Source organism: Rissa tridactyla, chromosome 4, assembly GCF_028500815.1.
Source record: "Rissa tridactyla isolate bRisTri1 chromosome 4, bRisTri1.patW.cur.20221130, whole genome shotgun sequence".
Lineage (NCBI taxonomy): Eukaryota > Metazoa > Chordata > Aves > Charadriiformes > Laridae > Rissa > Rissa tridactyla.
Genome location: NC_071469.1, coordinates 46135597 through 46157811, shown reverse-complemented (window position 1 = coordinate 46157811; position 22215 = coordinate 46135597). Strand labels below are relative to the sequence as shown.

Sequence of the window (22215 nt, the reverse complement as noted above, 5' to 3'; positions counted from 1 at the left end):
TACACTGACAAGAGACTTGAACGACCCAAAACTAACAGCAAAAAGCTCTACATGGCTCACGACACAGGAGTCCAGATTGAAGAACAGGGTACTGGCAGGTTTAAGGTTTGCTTGACTATAGACAGGAGAATCGCTTTTCCTTACCCGAGAGCCTCTTCTGCAATAGCAACAAGCTTAGCCCAACAGTCTAACACAAAGGAGGCAACAGTAACTTTTGCAGCTGTTCTGGCACACTGGGAACCAGCATCATGCTATGCTCAAAATCAGCCTGTTCTCCAGATGAACCTTTTGTCTTACCTTCTTATACAGCTCCCAGAGACGATAGTAAAACAGGCGGCAGGACAAGCAGCCAAAACGCAGGTAGGGACTGAGTCCTGTAGGGCTGGCCAGCAATGAATTGGCGTTCATCCTTGGTCTTTCGTAATTTGCAACCCATGCCTAGACATATTCAGGAGAAACGAGCCAAAAAGACCCCAAATTTGTGTGACACTGCTAAGGGCAGGCCTCTGTGCAGGTGGTGAGGCCACTCGGGTCTGACAGCAGAGTCTCTTCTATTCACCTCCAACCACCACCAGGAGAGTTCTCAAGTGGACAATCCCAACCCCCACATCTCATTCAAGAAATGCAAAACTTTTGCTCCAGGATTTAACACAGTTAGTCATTTTGGCCACAAAACGGACTAAGTTTGCTTTGCATGCAGGAGCTAATAACCCTGAGAGCTTCTAAGGACCCAAGCTAGGGCAGTTTTTTATGTCCAGGTATGTCTATCACAGTCCACACACTAAACAAGAAAATTGTGGAATTTCAGACCTTTTTGTGGAATATTACGTTGACTGTTTATTCCCCCTTCAGCACAAGAATTTATGCTTTGATGTCTACAACTGCCACCAAGATACCCAGCATGAAAAAGATACAAACTGGTTAAAAATGAGTCACGCCTCTGCAGTTGGGTAATCTCTCATTACTCTGAAATTGTTTGCCTTGTGCACTGTATCAAGAACACATGCCACACAGAAAAAATGTGAGCATTTCAGCAAGGGACTCAAGGAATGCCAGACAGTGAGACACCATACTAAGAGGGTGATGTACAAGGGGCAGGCATTCTTTTATGAGCATGTACTCACATCAATACCCGAGCTAAAGACAAAACAAGATGGTGTGGAGTGTGCAGGAAGGACTGAGCAACTTAGAACGAGGGTTTCCAAGTTTGCACTCCTCTAAAGGAAACTGAGGGGTAGAAACAAGGGAAAGAATCCTATGTGCTTCAAACAGCAGCATAATTAATATACAGCTCTGCTTCTTTGGGTCTGAGGAAGCCCAGTAGCTCCCTGCTCCACAAACAACCCAAGATCACAGGAGTATTCCAACAATACCAAACACCCCTTCCAGAGCTGAATGCTGTGATAGTTGCTAGGAAGAGCAGGGAAACAGAGCAATGGCCAATGCTCAACATTTTTTGTTTGGAGGCACAGCCTGCAAGAATCGCCACTTAAATAACAGGGGTTACCTTTCTTTCCAGGTGTTTATCCAGCCGCGCCAAGGCTTCTGTCTCCCCTCCTTGCCAAACTGCTGGGGCAAGACCATCCGTAGGAAAGCCTGAGGGAAAGAACTTTGTAAGATTTGAAGCAACGCTTAGACAAAGAGTATAGACGGGATTAAGCATTAATAACAGCAAGATACTACACACTGCAGTTGCCTAACGTGGCTTACTTGCTGCTCTAGTCCTTCTACAGCAGGCAAATCATGTGGAACAGAGAGAGCCTGCTCATGACACAAGGGCCTCACCCTGCAATGCTTCAGGCAGCTTTCTGGGGAGTTTCCCCATCGTTCATAGGCCAACACTCTCTCTTGTGTGTCCGCACTACCCACAGGGCTCTGCTCCAAAGGCCAGAGCAGCTGGCAAAGGCACATCTGCTCCACTGCTCTGCTGTACAAAACACCTTGCCACGGACACCAGCAGCTCACTAGAGAGCCTAGCTGCTCCTTGTAAGGCTCCTATTCTGCTGAGACTGGGTGCTGGGGAAGGCACTGGATTAGTGTCGAAGAACTGATGCAAAAGGGGAAGTAATAATGCAGTTGCCCTGCACTGCTCTGAGCTGACAGAGGAGCCTCCCCTGGCAGCAAGCAGAGCAGTGTAAGCTTGCAGGCAGTCTTGCATTAGGCCAGACAACAAAGGCAGCAGATCTACCCAGGACTGCAAGCCTTAGGATACTCCTGTTGTAAAGTCCTCCATTTTTACATGACTGCTGAAACTGTGCCTTAAGGTACAAGGTGATATTCCTATAAAGTTGGTATAAAGTTCCTGTAAAGTATGGAGCCTTCAGTCACACAAATGCAGACAGTATTCTGCATTAATCCTTTCTTCCCTTGCATTTAAATTCACTTCCCTGATGTCGGCCTTGCATTCCTCATGCCTCAGCTCTCTATTCATTCTCCTTCTCCAAGAAAAGTACAAGACCATAAGGCACAGCAGGATGAGTGAAAGAAGTTTCTGTAATATCTTTTGTCTTGCTAAGCTGCCAAATTGGTGCTGCTTGGCAATAATTGAATTATATGATCTAAGCCTGGTACACAGTTAGTTTACCTCTTCATGTCTGTTACACAACATGTCAGGGATGGCAGTAGGAGGAAAGCAGCTGGCGAGGACATGAGACACTGATACAGTGGTTACATGCTCAGTATAGCAGAGAACATAAAGACAGATGCAAAGCACTTCAGAGCAATGCTAAAGGGGATGCTGTGCATCGACAGTAGCGCAAGGGACAGCAGCCTATTTTCATGAGGTCCAGCCTCGCTGAAAACATTAGGCTGCTTCTATGGCTAGAGGCAGCCCAGGTCAGAGGAGAACACTGGAGTTGTCCTGGGCACATGCCAGCCATCAGGAACAGTTTCACTAGATCCCGTTTCAGCTGGCAGTTAACCCTTGCCTTCACTCTCAACACATACCCAGCTCTTCCAGGGATGGGACCCCATACACATCATCATGGTTCTCCTGGATGTCCACTTTACATCCCTCCATCTGCTGGCTCATTACGGTGCTCACCGGCTTCTTTGGGAGCTCCATACGGCTAATGATGGCCTGGAAGCGCTTGTAGGTGAGGGGTGGCTTGTGGCCATTCAGCTCAATTATTCTGGAGACAAAATAAGCACAGTGAAACAACACAGCCTGACTACCACAGAAGAAATAAGGAAATGACAGCCAAACTGCATCCCACTATCTCTGCTCAGGATAGCCTTTTACTTTGGATACAGAAATCCTTATAGATCTACCTTCCACTTGATGCATCCCTCAAAGGGATATTAAGAACAAACAAAATCCTAAGACACACCAGAAAACAAAACCCCACATACTAATTCATTTCCATGGGAATAAAACAAAACAGCTCCATCTGAATCAGGCTTAGCATCACATTTCTATCCCAGAGCTCTTCATCAGACCCCGGTACGAAATCTCAATCTGATTACTGCCTTTCTGTCTCCTCAAGATGGCAAATGCCAGACCTGCATATGTTCCCCTGACACCGTGTGATATCCTAACCTGATTGTGACCTTACTTCCTCCTGGTCTGACACAAAAGTCCCAGCCTGTTAGTGACCCCTCCTCCACTTATCTCAGATGAGACAAATCCCAGTTTGCGTCATTCCTCTCTCCCGTGATTAGAGAAATCACCATCATCCCCCATGCCATAAGGTCACGAGTAGACCCATCTCATGCTATTCACCTGTGTCAGATCATGCTACGGAAAAGGCAGCCACAGTTCCCCATTCCTCTACTTCACTAAGCATCCACAGCCTGCTAGGGCCATGCAGTCTTATTTTTCCTGGGACAGAATGCTTTGAGAAGCCCAGTAGCCCCTGGCCATGGTAAGCTTCCCCAGCATGAAAGGTGCCATTTCTAACCCTCCCTCCCGCAGGGAGAGGAAGGAGTTAACAGCAAAGCAGACAGCACAGGGATGGCCAGCATTACATAAAGTTGAGGCAGCCAACCCCAGAGCTCACACAGGAGCTGCAGCAGAGCGGCCTTCCCCACCCGTTACAGTCAACAGCTTATGCAAGGGGCTGGGCTTAGGGCCGAGTGTTTCGGCGGACGCCATGTGCCTTCCCTTCCCCCGCCGCAGAAGCCGCACGTGTAGCGGGGAGGAGCGACATGCCGGCCCGGGGCCTTCCCGGGCCCTGAGCCCTCCCTCACGTGTGCTCGGCGGTGACCCGGCTCCCCGCCCCGCCGAGCGCAGCGCGGGCAGCGTGGAACGCCGGCCCCGCACCGCCCGCACCGCCGACATCTAGGCCAGGCGCCGGCCGGGAGCCCCGGCCGCCTACACACCGCCAGCCGGGGAAGGGCGGCCTTTACAACCGGCAGCGAGATCGCCAAGGTTAAAAATGAAGCTTCCTGCTGTTTCCTCCCGTTTTTGCCCTCGCAAATTGGAAACACTGGGAGAAAGAGACACTAATGAACGGGGCGCGGGGGCGGCGGTCAGGATGCGCAAACACTGCATTTCTAGTGCGAGGCTATAAACATGGGCACAGCGTGGGCACAGCGCGCTCTGACACCACTTCAAGCAAGTGCAGTGAGGGGAGCCTTACAGGCAATGCGCTCTGTCCTGTACCTTCCTACCAGAGAGCATCTCCTCTGCTTTCACACACGCACGTTTTGGCCAGCTGTCTCCGCATACCGCCCCAGAGATGGCAAGAGAACACAAACTCACACCGGTACTACCCACCACGATCTTCTCTGGGGCTTGCTCTGAGCACTGAGGCCCCCAGACGAGCCCATCAATTCAGAAAGACCCGCAGAATATCAGCATTGCTGCTGGAAGAGAAGCAAGGCATTTACAGTTCCAGCACTCTGGAGAAGCTGTTGGTTCCACAGCAGTTCAGAGCTTGGAAGCAAAAACGTGACAAAGCCGCACCATGTTTGTCCAGAGGTGCTCGGGATGGGGGAGGAGAAGCCACTTCTTTAACACTGCCTCTTGTTTCAGCCCTCTTCCACGGATGTGCTGAGGCTGCAGCTCAGTCCGAGATCCACGCTATCACACTGAAATCCACACTATCACACCACCTCCCAGATCCGCAGCCGGAACTTTTGCAAACAGACAGCTACTCGGAGCAAATCGCTGTGACTCACAGGTGGAGCGTATGTATTTGACATCCTCCAGAACGCGAATTTGAGTGAAGTTACCTAGTACAGGCTCCTAAATTCCTAAACAGACAGTTATTGGATCTGTGACACAAATCTTTGAGAGAGAGGACTAGGACAATTTGCACATGTCACAGCACCTGACACTGGCATTATGCAACAAAATTTGAACCTTTCACAATACTCCCATGAAAAGAAGTATCAAATATTGGGTATTGTACGATATTGTACGGTATGTACAATACATACTAGGTACTGTAGTGCTGTTCAGCGTTCTGTACAAAGATTTGTACAGGAAGCCCCCCTAGCAGGAGTCCTTTCCTTCCTCCTACTGATCTTCTAACCCAGGCAGTACAATCTCACAGGATTTTGCCCAATGTCAGAAAAAGGGAGGACCCTCCCCAGGATTTAATACTCCCATTTCATCTGTCTCCCCCAGTGTAACTCTCAGACTACACGTGGCAGTTATTCTTCTAGTTTTCTTGAAGCGGAATGGAGAAAAGCAGAATCACTATATTAATCATACAAAACCTAACCTTTCTGGTGTTAGCTAACACACATAAAAATGGCCAGACTAGCAATATACCACTCAGCGCTACCTGACAGTAGTATCTGGATGCCAGAAGTTATGAGGGTCTTTTTGACCATCAGTCACACTTTACCTCAAGACAGCAGGCAACCAAAACCTGACCAAACACAGTTCTGGTGCTGCCAGGATTTTAAGGTATGCCACAGTCAGTCACCTGCGAAAGCAGAACGTCTGCAGACTCTGAATGCACACCCCCACGGGGGTCAGCTTCTGACTCACATCCTCACAGCAGTGCCCCAGCAGGATGGCTACAGGGCTAGGGAAGGCTGCTCGTCTCAAAAACCTGACACTTCAGGCCCAGTTCTGGCAAGGGACTGAATGTGCTCCCCCCGCGGCTTCCTTGCGTGAGGAAGAGCTGGCATGCAGGCTGCTCTACAACGCGCCCCGCTACCAATGCACACAGACTAGTTAGCCTCGCCAGCTTATGCAATTGCTCAGATCTAAAGCCTCGCTCCAGAGAGCTCGGCTAAGGCTATGGGTACATAAGACAAGGGGTATTTCTACAGATTCAAAGAGGAAATGGAGAGATAACCAACAGATACTCCACACAACAGATGCTGGAGAAAGGATGAACAATTCAACTTCCACAGAATCACACACACATGAGCACATGAAAGATGAAGAATTGACTTGATGACAGGTTAAGTATCAGCGCAGGGGGAAAACACCTGACACTGGAGCACCATGCAAGACAGACAAGGATAACAAGATCTGGCAGGCAGAAGTTTGACTTAACCTTCCTAGATGGAAATACACTACTTTTTTGGCATAGTGTAATTATGAACTGCAGAACCAGCAAGGAATGCACGTTTCCCCAGTGTTTGGTTCCTTTAAGTTAGTTAATGCTCCTATTAAAGTGCATTTAACTATGATTTCAGCCTTAGGCTAAAATATTTGAGGAAGAGCTGCTCCTGATGCATGCTACAAACATACAAGCTCACAGTGTTCTTTTCTGACGTAAACCACTCGCCCTGAACAACCCAGGCCTGCCCAGGATTACGGAAACCACAATGCTGACCATCAGCAAGCAGACTACAGAGGATTTAGATCCTAAGGAGGAGAAAACAGGCAGATCCAGAGAAGGGACAAAACAACCTGTCAGCTGGAAGTTGTCAGACAGAATAATTGTCAAGTAAAGGCTTTGAGCAGACTAAGCTGATAGCCAAGAGATTATCTTTTGTGTCTGACTTCTACAATCTGAACATCGCTAATCTTGACTAGGAATTCATATATTTTCTTAGGAGCATTTTCCAGCACTGACGCTGATTTTCTATAGCCCTCTCCTTGTTTTGGGGGAGAGGAGGGGAAAGATGCTCTGACAATCACACAGCTATGCTGGCAGTGCCAACAAGGAGCATATTGTAATCCTCCTACTGGGTAGAACTGGTCAAATTCACAAGTTAACCGAACAGGGTCTTTGTGAATGTTTAAAAGGGGCTAGTGGTACCAGGAATACAGTGCAGGGGACAAGAGAAGGACTCCTGGAATCGTTTATGTAGAAGTGAAAGATTAGTATAAATTGTTCAAAACCAGGCTTGACAATCTTGTCAGAAACTTGATTAAAGAAAGATGAGAAGTAGGACACTACCACCAGGTTACTAATTATGCAGGAAAACAGGAGGCTGAAGAGGGACAACACATACCATGAGTTAAAAGACTGGGTAACACAACTGGAGAGCGATATACTCTGAGAAAGGCTTCCAGGAGAAATACAGTATTAGAACTGTATTACCACCTGCTGAGAAATCTCAGAGATGCCAAGAACCAGGAAATGTCAGAGTAACTGGAGACTTCAACTGCCTCCACACAGACTGGGGAGCTGTCACACCCCACTGCCTGCCAAAAAACAGTTTTCTAGTTGCCATAAATGACTACTCCATGGAATAATTAATCAGGAACGCACAAGGAAAAGCAATTCATTATTTGGTCTTAGGCAGCACTAAGGTATAGCTGAAAATGTTAGTTATCACTGGCCTGCTCTAAGCATGACTTTGGCATGCATCAATTTAACATCCCCCCAGAAGGAACAATACCATAATGGCTTTTGTTACAAGAAGAGAAACGCATAAACATAAGCAAGCGTGCTAAGCAAAAAGAACAAGCTGAGATGTAAAACACTGACAGGCAACATGGGGATGATTTGAAGATGACGTTGGGGAAAAAAAGTTCAACAAATGCACACAATCCACCAAAAAATATTTCAGAAAGATCACAAAAGTCAAAATAATTAAAGAACAGCATCATCAAAGATAATAGAAGGCAAAGTTCTTCAGAAAAATGAAAGCCAAATAAAGACAGAAAAAACGCAAACCGGTAGGTTAAATTAAAAGCCGCAAAAGCAGCCTCCTTGCACCTCCCAATCCAAATGAAAGCTTAAGAAACCTTAAAAAAAAACCAACACCAAACCCAAACATAAATAAGTAAAAATAAGTAACGATAAAAAAGTAAAATCCCTTTACAGACACTCCAGGATATTTATAGGGCCAAGAGGTGATCAAGTCTTAAAAAAAGCAGAGACTAACACCACAGCAAAAATCCATGCATTTAGTTTTGCATGTGTATTCACTATGGAGGTTTTCATAGTGAATTCGGAGGCTGCCATTCCGAATCTCTTTAAGGAAACGAATCAGGAGGTGTCAAAGACTGCAAGGTAAGGAAGAAACACCACAAAACAAAGCTATGTTTGAACAGCAACAGCTTTCAGGACCAGCAAGGATTCACCCCGGAGTTATAAAGGACATTAAGAAACACCCAAACTAATTACTGCTGCACATTAACACTTGCCTTAAAATTGTCCCAATATTATGAGGAAAAAAAAAAGCAAATATGAGTCTAGATTTAAAAAGCATTTCAAGGGCATCAGGGGGATGACAGAATAGAAAGTCTGATATGTGCATTAGGCAGATGGGTAGAAAATGCTAATGGAATAAGTGAATGCATGGGTATATGCAATATGCTGGAGGGTTAATTTGGCCTTGGTAAAGAGAAGTTGTCCCTCAAAATCTATTAGTGACATTTAAGCCTGGTGCAAGGGAGATTCAGTTGCTATACTCTACCTGGATTTTCAGAATCCATCTGACTAGGTCCCTCACTGAAAATTTCTAAAGAAACCAAGACAGACTGGGAAAAAGGAAAAGGTTCCTGCAGACAGAAAATTCTTTGATATACAGGATAGAGTTGGAATCCTACAACAGAAGGAGAAATCCTACACAGAGCTGAGCTAGAGCTTGTGCTGCTCAACATTACTCATAATTTATCTGGGAAGGGACAAAATAGGGCATGATGATAAAATTTACTGATGTTAGAAGCTATCTGGGATAGCTAAAAATGAAAAGCAACTTAAAAATTTCCCTATACACCACATGACCAGCTGACAAAAATATCAGATGAAACGCAGCATTGGTCATGTTGTTTCTCCATATGCATGGCTATGCAATCTTAAACTTACTTATATAGTAGCAGCCTCCCAAATAGTTATGACCATTCTGGAAGGAAGCTCTGAGACATCAGTTTAGTGTTCAGCAGCACCCAGAAAAAGCAAAAAGAATGCTAGCAACTATTAGGAGAAGACAGGAAACATTATAGCCGTTATAGCATTATGCAAATGCAAGTTGCTCCTATATTTTGAACACTAGCTATGCTTTTCACCACTGCTCTACGTCTCTAGAAATACCCAGAAGTATAAAGGTGACAAAACTTAGAAGAGATATGGAACAGATTTCACCTGGAAACTTATGTAAATTAGGACTCTCCACCTTGGAAAAGACAAAGCTGACATGAGGAAAGATGTGAGGGGCAGTGACATTGAAGAGATGAGGATGTAATAGGTATTAATGATCTCTTCTAACGCAAAAATTAGAAAACAGTGTCTGCTCACAAGACAGGTTCAAGAAGAATCCCCCCTACTCTGAAAACAAACATTTCCACACAGCATGTGCTAACTGCAAAGCTCCTTTCCATAGGAAATTATGAATGCTAAAGATTTATAGGAGGAAATCTACATTCAGCATTACTGGCACAAGTCATATCTCCCTCCCCCTGCCCCCGCCAAAAAAAAAAAAAAAAAGGCAAGCAGCCTGTAAGAACAGTACTGAAACATAGCTGAAGTCAAGCATACCTTAGAGTCTTAGAAAGACCGTCTCCACTGTTTAAGGAGATTACATATATATGGAGATTATATATATAAGTAAATACATAAAACTTAACATAAAGGCAAGGTTCTCCCATAGCAAATACACAACAAAGACAAGGCATTCAGATTTTAGAATAAGGTACGTTTGCCCAAATCTACCTTGTTCTACTTCTTCCAGCTGTCCTGGCACATCCATCAGTTAAAAGCCCTGCCTTCATAACCTGTTTGAGACAACAGCTCAACTATCTTTATTACAATGAAGCAAAAAAAAGCAGTCCACGCCGTGAGGACACACTCAAGGAGAACAATCAATAGGACACAGCTGAGCAACTTAAATGACCGTCACATACACTTTAATAAGCTTGAGGCAACACCTTTCTGTACATTCACATCACTGTCAGCGCTTTGGCGTGCTCTAATCAAAAGTGCGAATGCGCAGAGTAATCCTGTCGACACCTGGTAGGCTCACACAGGATGACAGCAATCAACGTAATGGAGGAGACTGAAGTCTTCCCCGACGTGACAATCCCAGCCTAGCCCGGGCAGCACCTCTGCCCTTGCTCTCCCCGTACCTGTCCAGGTCATAGAGGGTGTGGGAATTCTCTATCACCACCTCCACGCCAGCCTCCTTGGCCAGTTTGACGATAGCTGCATCTCTCTCCTTACCAAACGGCTCTGAGTCGTATTCAAAGGTGAGACGAGTGACTCCCCATTCCTGCAAGAAACATAATACACACAGATGTCAAACAAAAGACTCTTTCTAACCAGCAGAATTACAAACAAGGATGTCAGAATTCCTGGCCAGTGTTAAGTCCTGGAAGCTTAGAGAGGGTTCCTGTGAGGAACAGCAGTCCAGAGTCGACATAACCAAAGAATCAACAATTTTATCAGCTCTAGCAAACATTGCATATGCAAATTCCTGTATGTCAGGTTTAAAACGCGGAAGAGGAAGTTTGAGTTCTTCTGTATTGATGTTCTTCAGTTACAGCTCAGTTTCCAAGCCTAACAACACCTTTTTTTGTTGCACATGCTGTCTAAAAGTAACCCTACCATCCTGTTATAGCATTTGCAGAGAAAGCTTTTCAGAGAACTCTTTCAATACAAGTTCTGATCAAAATCCCATTTTTTTCTGTGGACACTATCATTACGTAAAACCAATTTTTTCCAATGTCTCTTTAAAGCCATCACATAATAGAGGACCAACGTCCAAGCCAAACAGCAAAAAACAGGGTAGTGGGAAACACAGGACAAAGGATGGCAACTGAATGAACCTTTCTGGGCAGCACAGTAAAGTATGAGACTGCGATTCAGATTTAAATTAAAAGTCCTGCCTTTGGGGACTTATTTCACACTAGTCATAACACGCACCTATTCTGTATCTTCACACCTTTAATAGGTCCCTCACACATTACCTGGAATAGGCCTTATGAAATAGCATTCAGCCTCTTCCAGACTTTTCCAGGGCACAGTTTGCTCTCAAAGACTATGGCCTAGTTTTCCTCAGAAAATGACTCCTATGAGAAGAGGTTTAATGGTTTCCACAGCGACCCTCCCGAGACATCCATCAAGCAGAGCAGCAGCCCACAGATTTGTTTAACAAACACTTCAGTCAAACACAGTCAGAAATCTTGAGAGACACTTAAAAAACCCCCTTGCACAACTAAGATGTTAACTACATTCCCCAAGTGAGACGGTCTAAGTCACCTTTCTATGTACCAGACAGTCTTTTCCACATCAGAACAAGAAACAGAAACAAAGAGCAAAGAAGAGATGGGATTATTTCACTAAAGACCATTAAAAAATAATGCCAAAGATGGGGAAGGGAATTTAGAAGCAGAAAACAGCTGTACAAGACCTCTTCTGTTCTAAACTTTCAGGTTCAACCTTAAAATTAATATTTAGAAGGACAGAGAACAGTTATGTACCACTGAATGTACATCCCAGAGAGGTCTTCCACTCCTTTTACAAAATAAGAACATGACAGCATCCATAACTCAGAGTAGGGGTCAGACAGACAGGTTCCAGGCCCTGCCCTGCTCCTGTGTGATTTTACAGCTTCATTTTAAACTTTTCTTTCTTTTATGAGACAGACAGCATCAGCTAGAAGGCTTGGAAAAGGTGGCGTTAGTCTTGAAGAAACACACATTACTGCCTTGAAACAGAGGAATGGAATAAAAAACCCAAAACATTTAAGGCTAACAGATATTTTAGGTAAGAATACAAAACTTCAAATTCAGGTATTTCCTACAGTTTTTAGAAGCCCACCACTCTATGTCCTACAGTAGCACACAGGAAGCAGAGTACAACTAACCAGAAAACTGTAAGCTGTATGACAATAAATTGCTGTAGATGTACAGAAGAAAAGTCATGGCTGACTTGTCTCTTAGTATCTAGCCTATAGCAACGGAAAACTGTAGGGTGAAAAAAAAAAAAAGACCACACCAAAGGAATTGTGAGCAAACTTCAGTGAACAAATTATACACTTTTCTTTGATAGAAGAGGTAAAATTACAGGTGTTTCTTTAGAGGCAGTGAGAAAAAAAAACCTCTGCAAAGGTTAACGCAGAGCTAGTAAGTACACTTCTCCTCATGATATCCATGCATAATAGTGCCTTTGCAGCGACTGTTATCAAAAACATGGCTCATCTACTGGCAGCGAGAGCAAGAAATTATATCAGCTTGAAGTGTTGCATTACCACATGTGACATAACTCTCCTGTCCACAACAGCTGACAGCAAGGCATGAGCTGCTGCTAATTCACTGTTCAGCGCAGCAGCTCTGGAGAGGCCTTAATTCCTATGAAAGCCATACATTTACCATATAATAGCATAAAACCCCCACACACATTCTTTTCAGCTCTGTTACAGCACATCTAAGATATTCATCAACTCACCTGCCCAGGTAAAACAGACTGGAGCAAAAGCAGGTCTGGCTGATTCACACTTTTCAAACCTCAGTCTCTGCCAACTACTTTTTGTTCTTTGACCAAAGCAGGCATTTTTCTCCAACAAAGTTTTAATTATCCTGTGAATACCTTGAACTAAATTAAGGAGGGCATGGACTACTGCTGGTCAGAACTTATTTGCAGATTGAAAGATAAAAATAACCCACACTGAAAAGCGGCACATAGTTTGTGTCATGTGTTAAGATGCAGAAGCCCAAATAAATATCAGTGCTCCTTCTGACCCGCATACTCCAATTCCCCTCACCAATACTGCCCTACTCCAGGAAACACACATCAGAACCATTTACAGCGGGAGGTTATAGATTCAAATTTATCTCTCCTCCTCAGCAGCTGCTCTATAGCAGGCTTTGGGGACACTAATTCTGTCAACCATATGCAAGGTACAGTCCACGTAACAAACTCAACTCATAAGACTATTGTGAACCATGGTTTTTTTTTCCTTTAGCTTTGTCACTCTAGCAAAGATGCTGTCAAAAAGCTTCAAAACCAGCAGGAAATACAACCTTAGAGCAGGACAGAGAAGAATGATACTGCTTGAGGAACACTGATATTCAAGTAGATGCTCTTGCCAGCCCTGTCTCTCTCACAGTCTGCAGCACTGACATATCACTTCAGAAATGTATCCCACTAATCCATCATCGACCGCCAAGGTCACTGCATATTCCACCGTCCTAACTGGTACATCATCAGGAAGCCTGGACCCAAGGTGTATTCTGCTGCTGAACTGACTGAACTGCAGTCTTGAACAGAAGAAAAAAAGGAAGGTCAGCTAACATAAAAGTTTCTGAATTTTGAAATTTTAACACAAAGCCCTATTTGCAATTCACATCAGATCAATATGCTTTTTCAGTTGTCTGTAAAGGTGTATGGACATAGCAGTCTTCCCAAGTAAAAGCTGCAGGAAGAAAATGGCCAGTAGGGAAGAAGCTCTCAACACAGAGGGGTCAGTGTGTTACAGTGCAACCCTGTGAGACCAGACTTACAGAAACAAAGGCAAAGACCATCATCCAAAAAGCTCAAGCTTTTTGGTACTCTTAGCTCAAGCTCCGTGGTGCTAGGTTACACCCTACTACTAAATTTCTTAGTAGCAAGCCTGAGTTCAAGAGTGTATCTGGCTCCCAAGCTGGCCCTTATGGATAGTAGTTATAGTTAGTTGTAGTTAAAGAGAAGAGTTTGTTATAGTGAGGAATTAGTTATAGTTAAAAAGAAGCTGAGGGGAACTCCAACAACTAGTAAATCATTAGTGAGTGAAAACAAGGACAGCACCAGGACATCAGTTTTTCTTCAGTATGCTCCAGAAAATTACTTTATTCTCTTACTTTAAAGAGTCTTGGAAAGACATCTGTTGGCTGCCCTCGCACGACAAACAAGCGAGAGTTGAGTTTCCTTAAACTGTTGTCCAGATCTTCCAGAGACTGAAGCAGAAATCTGCAGAGAAGAAACAGCAGCAGTTAGTGTCAGTCAGTCTGGTTACTGCTAAAAGACAAATGAGGAGAATTTGCATGGAACTCCAGCAAACATGCATCACCAAATCAAACTGAAAGTTAGGTCGAGAAACAGAACACAAGAATTTCTATTCATCCCTGGTCCGCCTACCAACTGCTATGAGACTGCAGCACCAACTAGCTCCCAACCATTCATATGCATGTTCTCTTTGTCCAGATCCAAGAGGCCTCCAGGATTTTCTCCTTTCTGCAACGCTCTTTCCATGTTCTCTCTTGGGCTGGCAGCACACACCTGCCAGCTGCTCTCTCCACATTACCACATGGTGAAAAGCATTAACCATATAACTCCCTATGGTATATTCTTTCATGGATTTGGGGCCAGGAGGGATTTTGCATATGAAGTAGAAAGATGTCAATACACTGCTCCAAGGAAAGTAATGAATTCCTATAAGAACCGTGTGAGTTTTACCATTCTGGCTACAAACAGGCAATGTCACAAGAGAGAAATGCACACTCCTAGCTCATCAGTAGCAAGAGACTGAGCAGCAAGATCTCCCAAGGCAAGAATTATCTGTAGTTGGAATAGCGGCAAACAGACTGCAATTTTTCTTCCACCATGAAGACACAAAGATAGCAGCATGCCACGACATTCATCTATTCCCTCCCACCCAAAACTGTAAAAAAGCATTTAAGTACTTTTTGCATTTAATGGTGTCTTACTGATCCCCCTCCACACTATAAAGCATTAAATGTATCATCTTTGGTTCTGCAGCCACAGGTACCACCTCATCTACATTGTAACTTCACTTTGTTTTGTCTAACTCTGCAAACACCACCAGCTTTGAAACTTTAATCTCCGTGACAGCACGCGGCATGGGTAGCACACTTGCAACCCTTTGTCAGCGAGCCAACCTCTATGTCTCCCTTATTCCTACATGCCCACTCTGCAGCGTGACCTGCAAGACATGAGTATCTACATCAGCTCCCTTAAGACTATGCACAGCTAATAGGAAATTGTAGCTAATAAGCTACAATTGCCCTGCAAACTGAGTACTTCCTCTCTCCCCAGCTGCACAGCCCATAATGTGAACTGAAAGCTTTGAGATAGAACAAGCTCCATCTGCTCTTCCCAAGGCAGAAAGGGACTCGGGGTTTGTGGAAAGAAGGGGCCAGTATCAGAGCACAGAAGACCCAGAATCAGGTCTGGGTAACCTAAACAAACCACTCCCCTACCTCCAGCCCGCTTTCCATCTATTAAATAACCATATCAACTTTCCAAGGTATTCTAAAAATTAAACAAGGGTTAGTCCTATACAGCTCACACATGCTGTGTAGTTAAATAATAAGGGATTTTCAACATGATAGATTTCTAGGAGCTACGTAAAACACGAACATTTGCTTTTGGAGCACAGAACTCCGAACACAAGTGATTGCATAAAAAAAAAAAAAGCAAAACAAAGCCAACGCTTCCAATGGGAACCAATGGAACTCTGGTAAATATAAGTAACTTGCTGATACATTTTTGCCTAACAGCCAGTGGTGCTAATTTCTGACATCTGCAGTAGATGCACACATCCAAGAAAATATTTTTAAAAACTTCACCTGCTCACATATACCATGACTACAACATAAATAAAACAACTACCAGCTTCCCTCCCTCCACAGTGTTGGTAGAAACAAACAAGGATTAAAAGGATCAGGAATTAATCTTTTGGGGGCACTGCTTTGGTTCTTCCAAATGAGGACAGTTAACAACAGCAGCAGCACGTGAAAGGCATTTCTGTCTGCTGCTGCCTGTAGAAAGTCTGGTCTATGGAAGGATCTCTTCAGGCTCCTAGGATATTAAGCAGTAACAGAATACACAATTTCCTTTAATTTGAATACCTACATTGGGTTATTTGTGCAAATCTACAATGTTTATGCCATCCTCTGATGGGGGTTCTAGAGATGTTAGATATCATCCATGATATCCTATTCCTCTAAGATGAAGCTGTGCAAGCAGAGGCAATCAGCTACAACTACAGTTTCCCTAACCTTACACACACAGCCATATGACGTTTCAAAGAGAACTTAAAGGATTTTTAGCCAGGTGGCTGTCCTGCCCAGAACCCCCTTGATGGGGTAGTGCAAGGGCAGGGGGAGATCTGCTTCGCTTGTATGCGGGGGAGTCTTGCAGACAAGAATCCCTACCTGGATTTGGTTTCCAAATGTTTAGGCAGTTGAGACCTGACAGAATAGCATTATGTAATGTTTCTGGCTACCAGTACATAAGGTCTCAGTCTCTGCAAAGACATGACTCACCCCATACACTTTCCTACTTGTAGAGGGGGAAAAACCCCAGCAACTTCACTGCTACCTCCCTAGCAGCAGCCAAAGTGTTTTTCCATAAAGATTTGGGGGATGGGAAGATGGCAGGCGAGCGCACATGCCTACGCACACCCGGCAGCCGAAGGGCAGAGGGAAGGCGTGGTGCGGTCACGCAGCTCTGAAGGTTCTTTGCGCTTGTCTCTGAATTCAAGAAGAAGCACTCCTGAAGCAAAACGCCCATCGGCTGCTGCTCTCATACAGTCAGCCAGCTTGCAAGGAGAAAGTCTAATGACATTACATAAAGTTGAAGGCACCCTCCCACAGTCAGACAACACCGCTGTGAAAACCATGGCGAGGCCAACTGGGGAAGGCAACCTCTCTCCTGCACGGCGAGGACCGGGAGTGGGGAGGGAGCAATACACGGACCGAACCGTGGACAAGGCTGCGTGTGCTGCTCCCGCTCCTGCGGCGGCCTAGACCTAAAGCCCTTCGCACCGCCCCTGCCCACACCCAGCGTGCCTCGACCCGCCTCGGGCCCACCCGCAGCCCGAAGGGCCCGGCGCCTCCTCAGGCCCACTCACCGCCAGCGGTTGATGCCTACGGCGGAGGAGGCGGCGAACCAAGGGTCCAGGATATAGATGCAACGGAGGGACGCGGCGCCCCGCAGCGCTTCCTGCAGCGCCGGGTTGTCGTGGAGACGCAGCCCGCGGCGGAACCAGTGCACCGAGCGGCAAAGGGACGGAGCCGCGACCGGGGCGGCCGCCGCCATCGCCGCCGCCAACTGCAGCCGCGGCCCCCGCGCGCCGCCCGCTCGCGCCCCACCCCGCCGCCCTGATTGGCTGCCGCCGCGTACGCGGCGGCAGCCAATCAGGGCGGCGGGGTGGGGCGCGAGCGGGCCCTAAAGGCGCTTTGCCGCCCCCTAGCGGCCGCGCTTAGAGCTGGGCGGTGGGGGCAGAAGGTCGCCAGAGTACCCCCCCCCCCCCCCCAGCATGGCGACACGCTGCAAACGTCGCTCCCCTTCCCCTCGTGGGATCCAGAGACCGTCCCGTCCCCCCGCTCCCCGACTTTATTCAGCAGGTTAGGGCCGTTACAAGTCAGTACGTGCGACGTCCGTTCCCCTTAAAATAAATTCAAGGGTCCCAGGCGGCAGCCTGCAGCGAAGAGGAGCGAGAAGGTACCTGTGGTGATGAAACGCAGGGCGGGACACCCCCCTCCCCAAAATTAGACAGGAGCATATTCTGGGCAGAAATGGAGTATCCTTCTGTAGGAGCGGCCAGCCATCATGCACAGGCAACAGTACGTCACATAGGACCCAAGGGGCAGGGTATGAAGCAGTCACATCAAGGATCACTACCCAAATAACCCTTCGAATATAAAAGGGCCAGAGGTGTAGAAAGCCGGTGCAACATCACAGATGACTACAGGATGTCACTGCTGACCCCTTGGATCAGAAGTCGCAGCACAGCGTAACCCCAGGTCGCACTTGCATGGGAGCAGGCCAGGGACAGAGACTTCTGCAGCACTAACTTCAGCAGCAAGTTTCAAGTAAAGGGATTGATGCAGCTGAGCAAAAACAGGATTTTCGGGGGTTGAAGGATTCACCAAGCTGGGCATGAGGGCCATGTTTTAAAGGAACAAGCCAAAAGACAAACTGCAAACACCAGAGGAGATCCGAAGTAGGTATGGAACAAGTCACCCAAAAGAAGCCTAATTAGTAACAACCCCCTTTTGAGACACAAACCTACCCCCTACTCAGTGGGTAAAGAGGACAAGTATTGTGAACCCCGTGAACTGGGATCTCCACCCTACAGAAGGAAGTGCTTGAGCGTAACTTTCTCCCTCCTGCCTGTCACAGAGAGGCGGAGGCCAAGCTTGCTCCTCCCCAAGAAAGGTCACTTGAGAATGCACTGTGTCCCATGAAGGGGAGCACGCTGAGGGAATGAGAAGTTTCATTCCTGATTCTTAGCATGATTTCCTGAGCTAAGAAACCAGGTGGACAGAAACACAGAAGAGACCTCAGCAGGATGTGATATCAACTCTTTGGAAAGGAGATTTGGCAGTGCTGCTGCTTAGGCTTGTACAGAACCAGAACAGAGGGAATTTCCCATCCTTTGCACTGAATGGGGCAACAGGAAGCACAGCTGTTGCCAATCCTTTTACAGCAGAAAAGTTTACTGGAATCTGTCCCCAACACTCTGGCTACCTGCCTCTTCCTTACATGGAGGTTCAGGATTTTGTAACTTCAGACTGCATTCATTCAGTTAATTCTAGATCTCTAACTACACAGAGCTCCCATCCCAGTCTTTGTCTGCTATGAGCCCACCCACCCAGAGATGCAAATTGCCCAGATTAGGTCAATAGCAACATTCATTTTAAAAAACGATCACAAAAAAAACTGATTGCTCTCTACAACACATGTTCTCCCCAACTTCGATACAGGGCGAGACCCCATGGATAAAACACGATCCAGTCAGCTCTTTGGCTCTGGTTCCTGATGCGGTTCCCCATACATTTTGCAGGTGAATTTTTCCCCTGCTCCTTGCTCCTCTTCTCCCCAGGAGGAAAGGAGCACCAAAGGTTAACCCCCCGGGCACAGAAATGGAGGCACAGGAGCCCCCTACACACCAGTCTCATTTCTTTCGCTGCTTTTGACATTAGGATCCTCTTGCACTTTTCTCATCTCCAGTCCTTTCACCCACGTGTAGGCGAAGGAGCCACCCAGAACCATCAAGTTACTCGTCCACCACAAGAAGCTCTTTGTCTCCTCAAAGTAGATAACAGCCAGCACAGTTTGGGCACAGGCCTTGGCTGTCCCAGACACATTGTGGGTGAGCGGGCTAGTGAACTTAATCTGAAGTCCAGTCACATACCCAATGGCAAAGCCAAACACTCCCCCCAGGGTCATCATGCCCCAAAAACTGGGGTTCCCCAGCTTGTCGAAGTGGTAGAGGGTGCGGAACTCGCCCAGCAGCATCATGAGGGGGAAGAACAGGACACAAGCATTGACGTTGTTGTAGAAGGTCAGGCGCCAGATGCTACCATCCACCACAGGCAGGACCTTCTTGGTGTAGATGGCATTGAGCGAGACACACAGGCTTGCTAAGATCCCAAAGAATATACCTGTCCATGACAGAGTGCCTTCTGCTCCTTCCTGGTCAACACCCAGCCAGAAGCCACCTGCAAGCAAACAAATCAGGCATCATCTGAACAACTGCTGAAGAACTCAAAACATACAGTCAGCAATTCATCATCTACCTTAAATTGAACAACCACAACCACAAGCAGAGACAGGCTTAAGGGCTTCCCCTTTCTATTAAGTGAACCCACAAAGTGTCATGACTAGTGTCCTGGAATGATTTATTTCGGGAGTGCGGGTAATTTACTGTGCTATCATTCAATCTCAGAGGACAGATTCCCACACTGAACCAGCAGCATGAGTTTAGAAACCATTACCCCAAAGAGCTGTGAACTAAAGTTAAAGCTACTCTTTGCGTATAGGTCAATTTAAGGAGATCATAGCAGTTTTTTAATTGCAAAGGCAGCAAACTGACACACACGTACCAATATTTAATTCCTCAAGGTTTTTTTTTTTTTTTTTAAAAAGAAGGCCTCACAGGCTTTGCTGTGTTGTTAACAGGAAGGGAAAGATAGGTCAGAAAAGATGATGGAAAGATAGTAAACACATGCATGTAATATTAAGAAGCTCAATCAAAAAGAGATCACAAGGCAGAAACTGAGTGCAGTATCTTCACCAAGTTAAACTTCTTTGATGGGTAATGCACTCTTTAACCACCTCCAGAACAGGAGCTACAAGCTTTGCCTCTCTAGGGCAGAGAGGGAGACCTCTCCCCATCCAGCTCATCAGCAAAACATAAAAGGGGAGACGAGCTACTAGAGGAGCACTGCACCGCCTCTCCATTAGCTGCTTCATGTTGGAAGCCACCTGGGAAGTTACCTGCAAAGCAGCTAACGTGCTCTAAACTAAGCCCAAACACAAATGGGTTCAATGCACAGACATGAAGGACTTTGTGTCAGGCCACAGAGGATGCTCGGCAACGCTGCTATAGGCATATGGGCAATGCCCCCACAGCAAAAGGGGATGGCGCCAGGGGGAAAGAGTCTTAGAGAAACCCTGCAAGGCTGGCAGACGCCATAGTCCTGGGCAATACCCAAACACAAGACTAGCTGAAAGCAATTGCTTGCATCACTTGGGTGGAAAAAACAGTAGTTCTACACCTGTTCACCTCTTTTAAGGAGAGGAGTTTCTCTTGTCTCCTTTTCATCCAAGTCCATCTACTTAGGCACCAAAGTGAACACATGTCCACCTGGAACCAGACTGAAGTCAACCTTTCCCCACCCTTGGCATCTAAATAGCTCTTCAGTGGAAGGCAGCTTGTGGCATTACCTATGTCTTTGGAATGAAAGACTTGTAAGCAATTCCCGTTAAGCCAGTCAATGCCCTGCCCTACATCCTAACCACATAACCAGATCTTCTGGTGGTGTTTTACACTTGGCTTGATCAGCTAACCGTCCATCACACGCATTCAATTGTCTGAATTGGCTGGCTCCATTGTGTGGTCCCAATGGTGCTGACATACTGTTATTGTTACCAAAGTTAATAATCAACAAGCACTTGAGAACAGGAAGAAAACTACCTGCTGTTTCACGGCCTTTGGGGAAAAAAAAACAACCCAAAAAAACCCCAAAAACAAACAAAAAAAGGTAAGGCAAGTTACATTACAGACTAGAGAGTTTTTAGGGCTCAAAGGAAAGAGGAAGCCATGGTCAAGTAAGACTAATTTCCTTTCTTAACGAGTTACCTACATGCTCCAGACATGCAAAGTGGGTTGCCCAAGGCAAAGCAAGGCATGAACCCAGAGCTACCCCACCTCACCAGGGAGCCACCATGCACATAGGGATGGCTTCCCAAGGGGAAGACACCCCACCCCCTGCTCTCCAAGGCTATGGCCATGGGGTGGGTGCAGCCCCCTCCCACTCCCCCTCACCTATGATGACTCCGCAGGCCAGGAGGGCATAGAGGGAGGTGGTCTGCTTGAGGAGCAGGTAGGAGAGCAGCACGTTGAAGACAGTGGTGAGGGAGCGCCCCACGTTGTAGAAGGCCACACCGACGTACTTGAGGCAGAGGTTGTTGGAGGTGACCATGCCGATGAAGACAGCAGAGAGGGGCAGGACGCTGCGGGACACCTTGGGGTCGAGGCGGAGGGCAGGCAGGCCAGGGCAGGGGGGCCCGCAGGCCGCCCCCAGGCTAAGGCCCAGGCAGAGGGCGGCGGTCAGGGCGCACTGGAAGAAGGTGACAAAGATGGGGGCGTCGAGGCGCAGCGAGGGGCTGTCCAGCAGGTACTTGTTGAGGAAGACCATGGCGATGGAGGTGAACCAGTAGAGGCAGACCACCACGGCGATGCGCAGGGCCCGCAGCAGGAAGGGCACCCGCCGGCCTTCGCCGTCCTCCGCCGGCAGCAGCGGGTCGGCGGCGCCGCCGCCGCCCCCCAGCGCCATCCGCAGGATCCCCGTCCGCGTCAGCTGCGCCCTGCTCATGGCGGGCGCGGGGCCGTCAGACGACGGTCCCGGCCCCGCCCGGCCCCGCTCCGCCCCGGCCCGGCCTCGCCCCCCCCGCCGCCGGCCCC

At 46.9% G+C, this 22215-nt stretch overlaps 2 protein-coding genes across 4 annotated transcripts in view; both read right to left on the bottom strand.

The window, feature by feature from the left end:
- Nucleotides 1-19747, bottom strand: part of CRY2 (cryptochrome circadian regulator 2) — a 25808-nt gene extending 6061 nt beyond the window's left edge. The window contains exons 1-6 of one of the 3 annotated variants that reach the window (XM_054199630.1): nucleotides 19691-19747; nucleotides 14138-14246; nucleotides 10427-10569; nucleotides 2947-3131; nucleotides 1508-1596; nucleotides 298-438 (exon numbers count right to left, since the gene is read on the bottom strand). In XM_054199630.1, coding sequence (XP_054055605.1) covers nucleotides 298-438; nucleotides 1508-1596; nucleotides 2947-3131; nucleotides 10427-10569; nucleotides 14138-14246; nucleotides 19691-19698 — 675 coding nt within the window. In that variant the 5' untranslated portion in view covers nucleotides 19699-19747. Of the gene's footprint in view, nucleotides 1-297; nucleotides 439-1507; nucleotides 1597-2946; nucleotides 3132-10426; nucleotides 10570-14137; nucleotides 14247-17151; nucleotides 17377-19690 lie in introns of those variants that run through there. The other 2 variants (XM_054199629.1, XM_054199631.1) reach the window with 2 other exon arrangements.
- SLC35C1 (solute carrier family 35 member C1) lies at nucleotides 18970-22215 on the bottom strand. Its single transcript, XM_054199632.1, has 2 exons — nucleotides 21577-22215; nucleotides 18970-19747 (listed from the first exon to the last, which is right to left on the bottom strand). Exons 1-2 carry the CDS (start codon nucleotides 22124-22126, stop codon nucleotides 19188-19190), a joined length of 1110 nt encoding a protein of 369 aa, XP_054055607.1. The 5' UTR covers nucleotides 22127-22215; the 3' UTR covers nucleotides 18970-19187.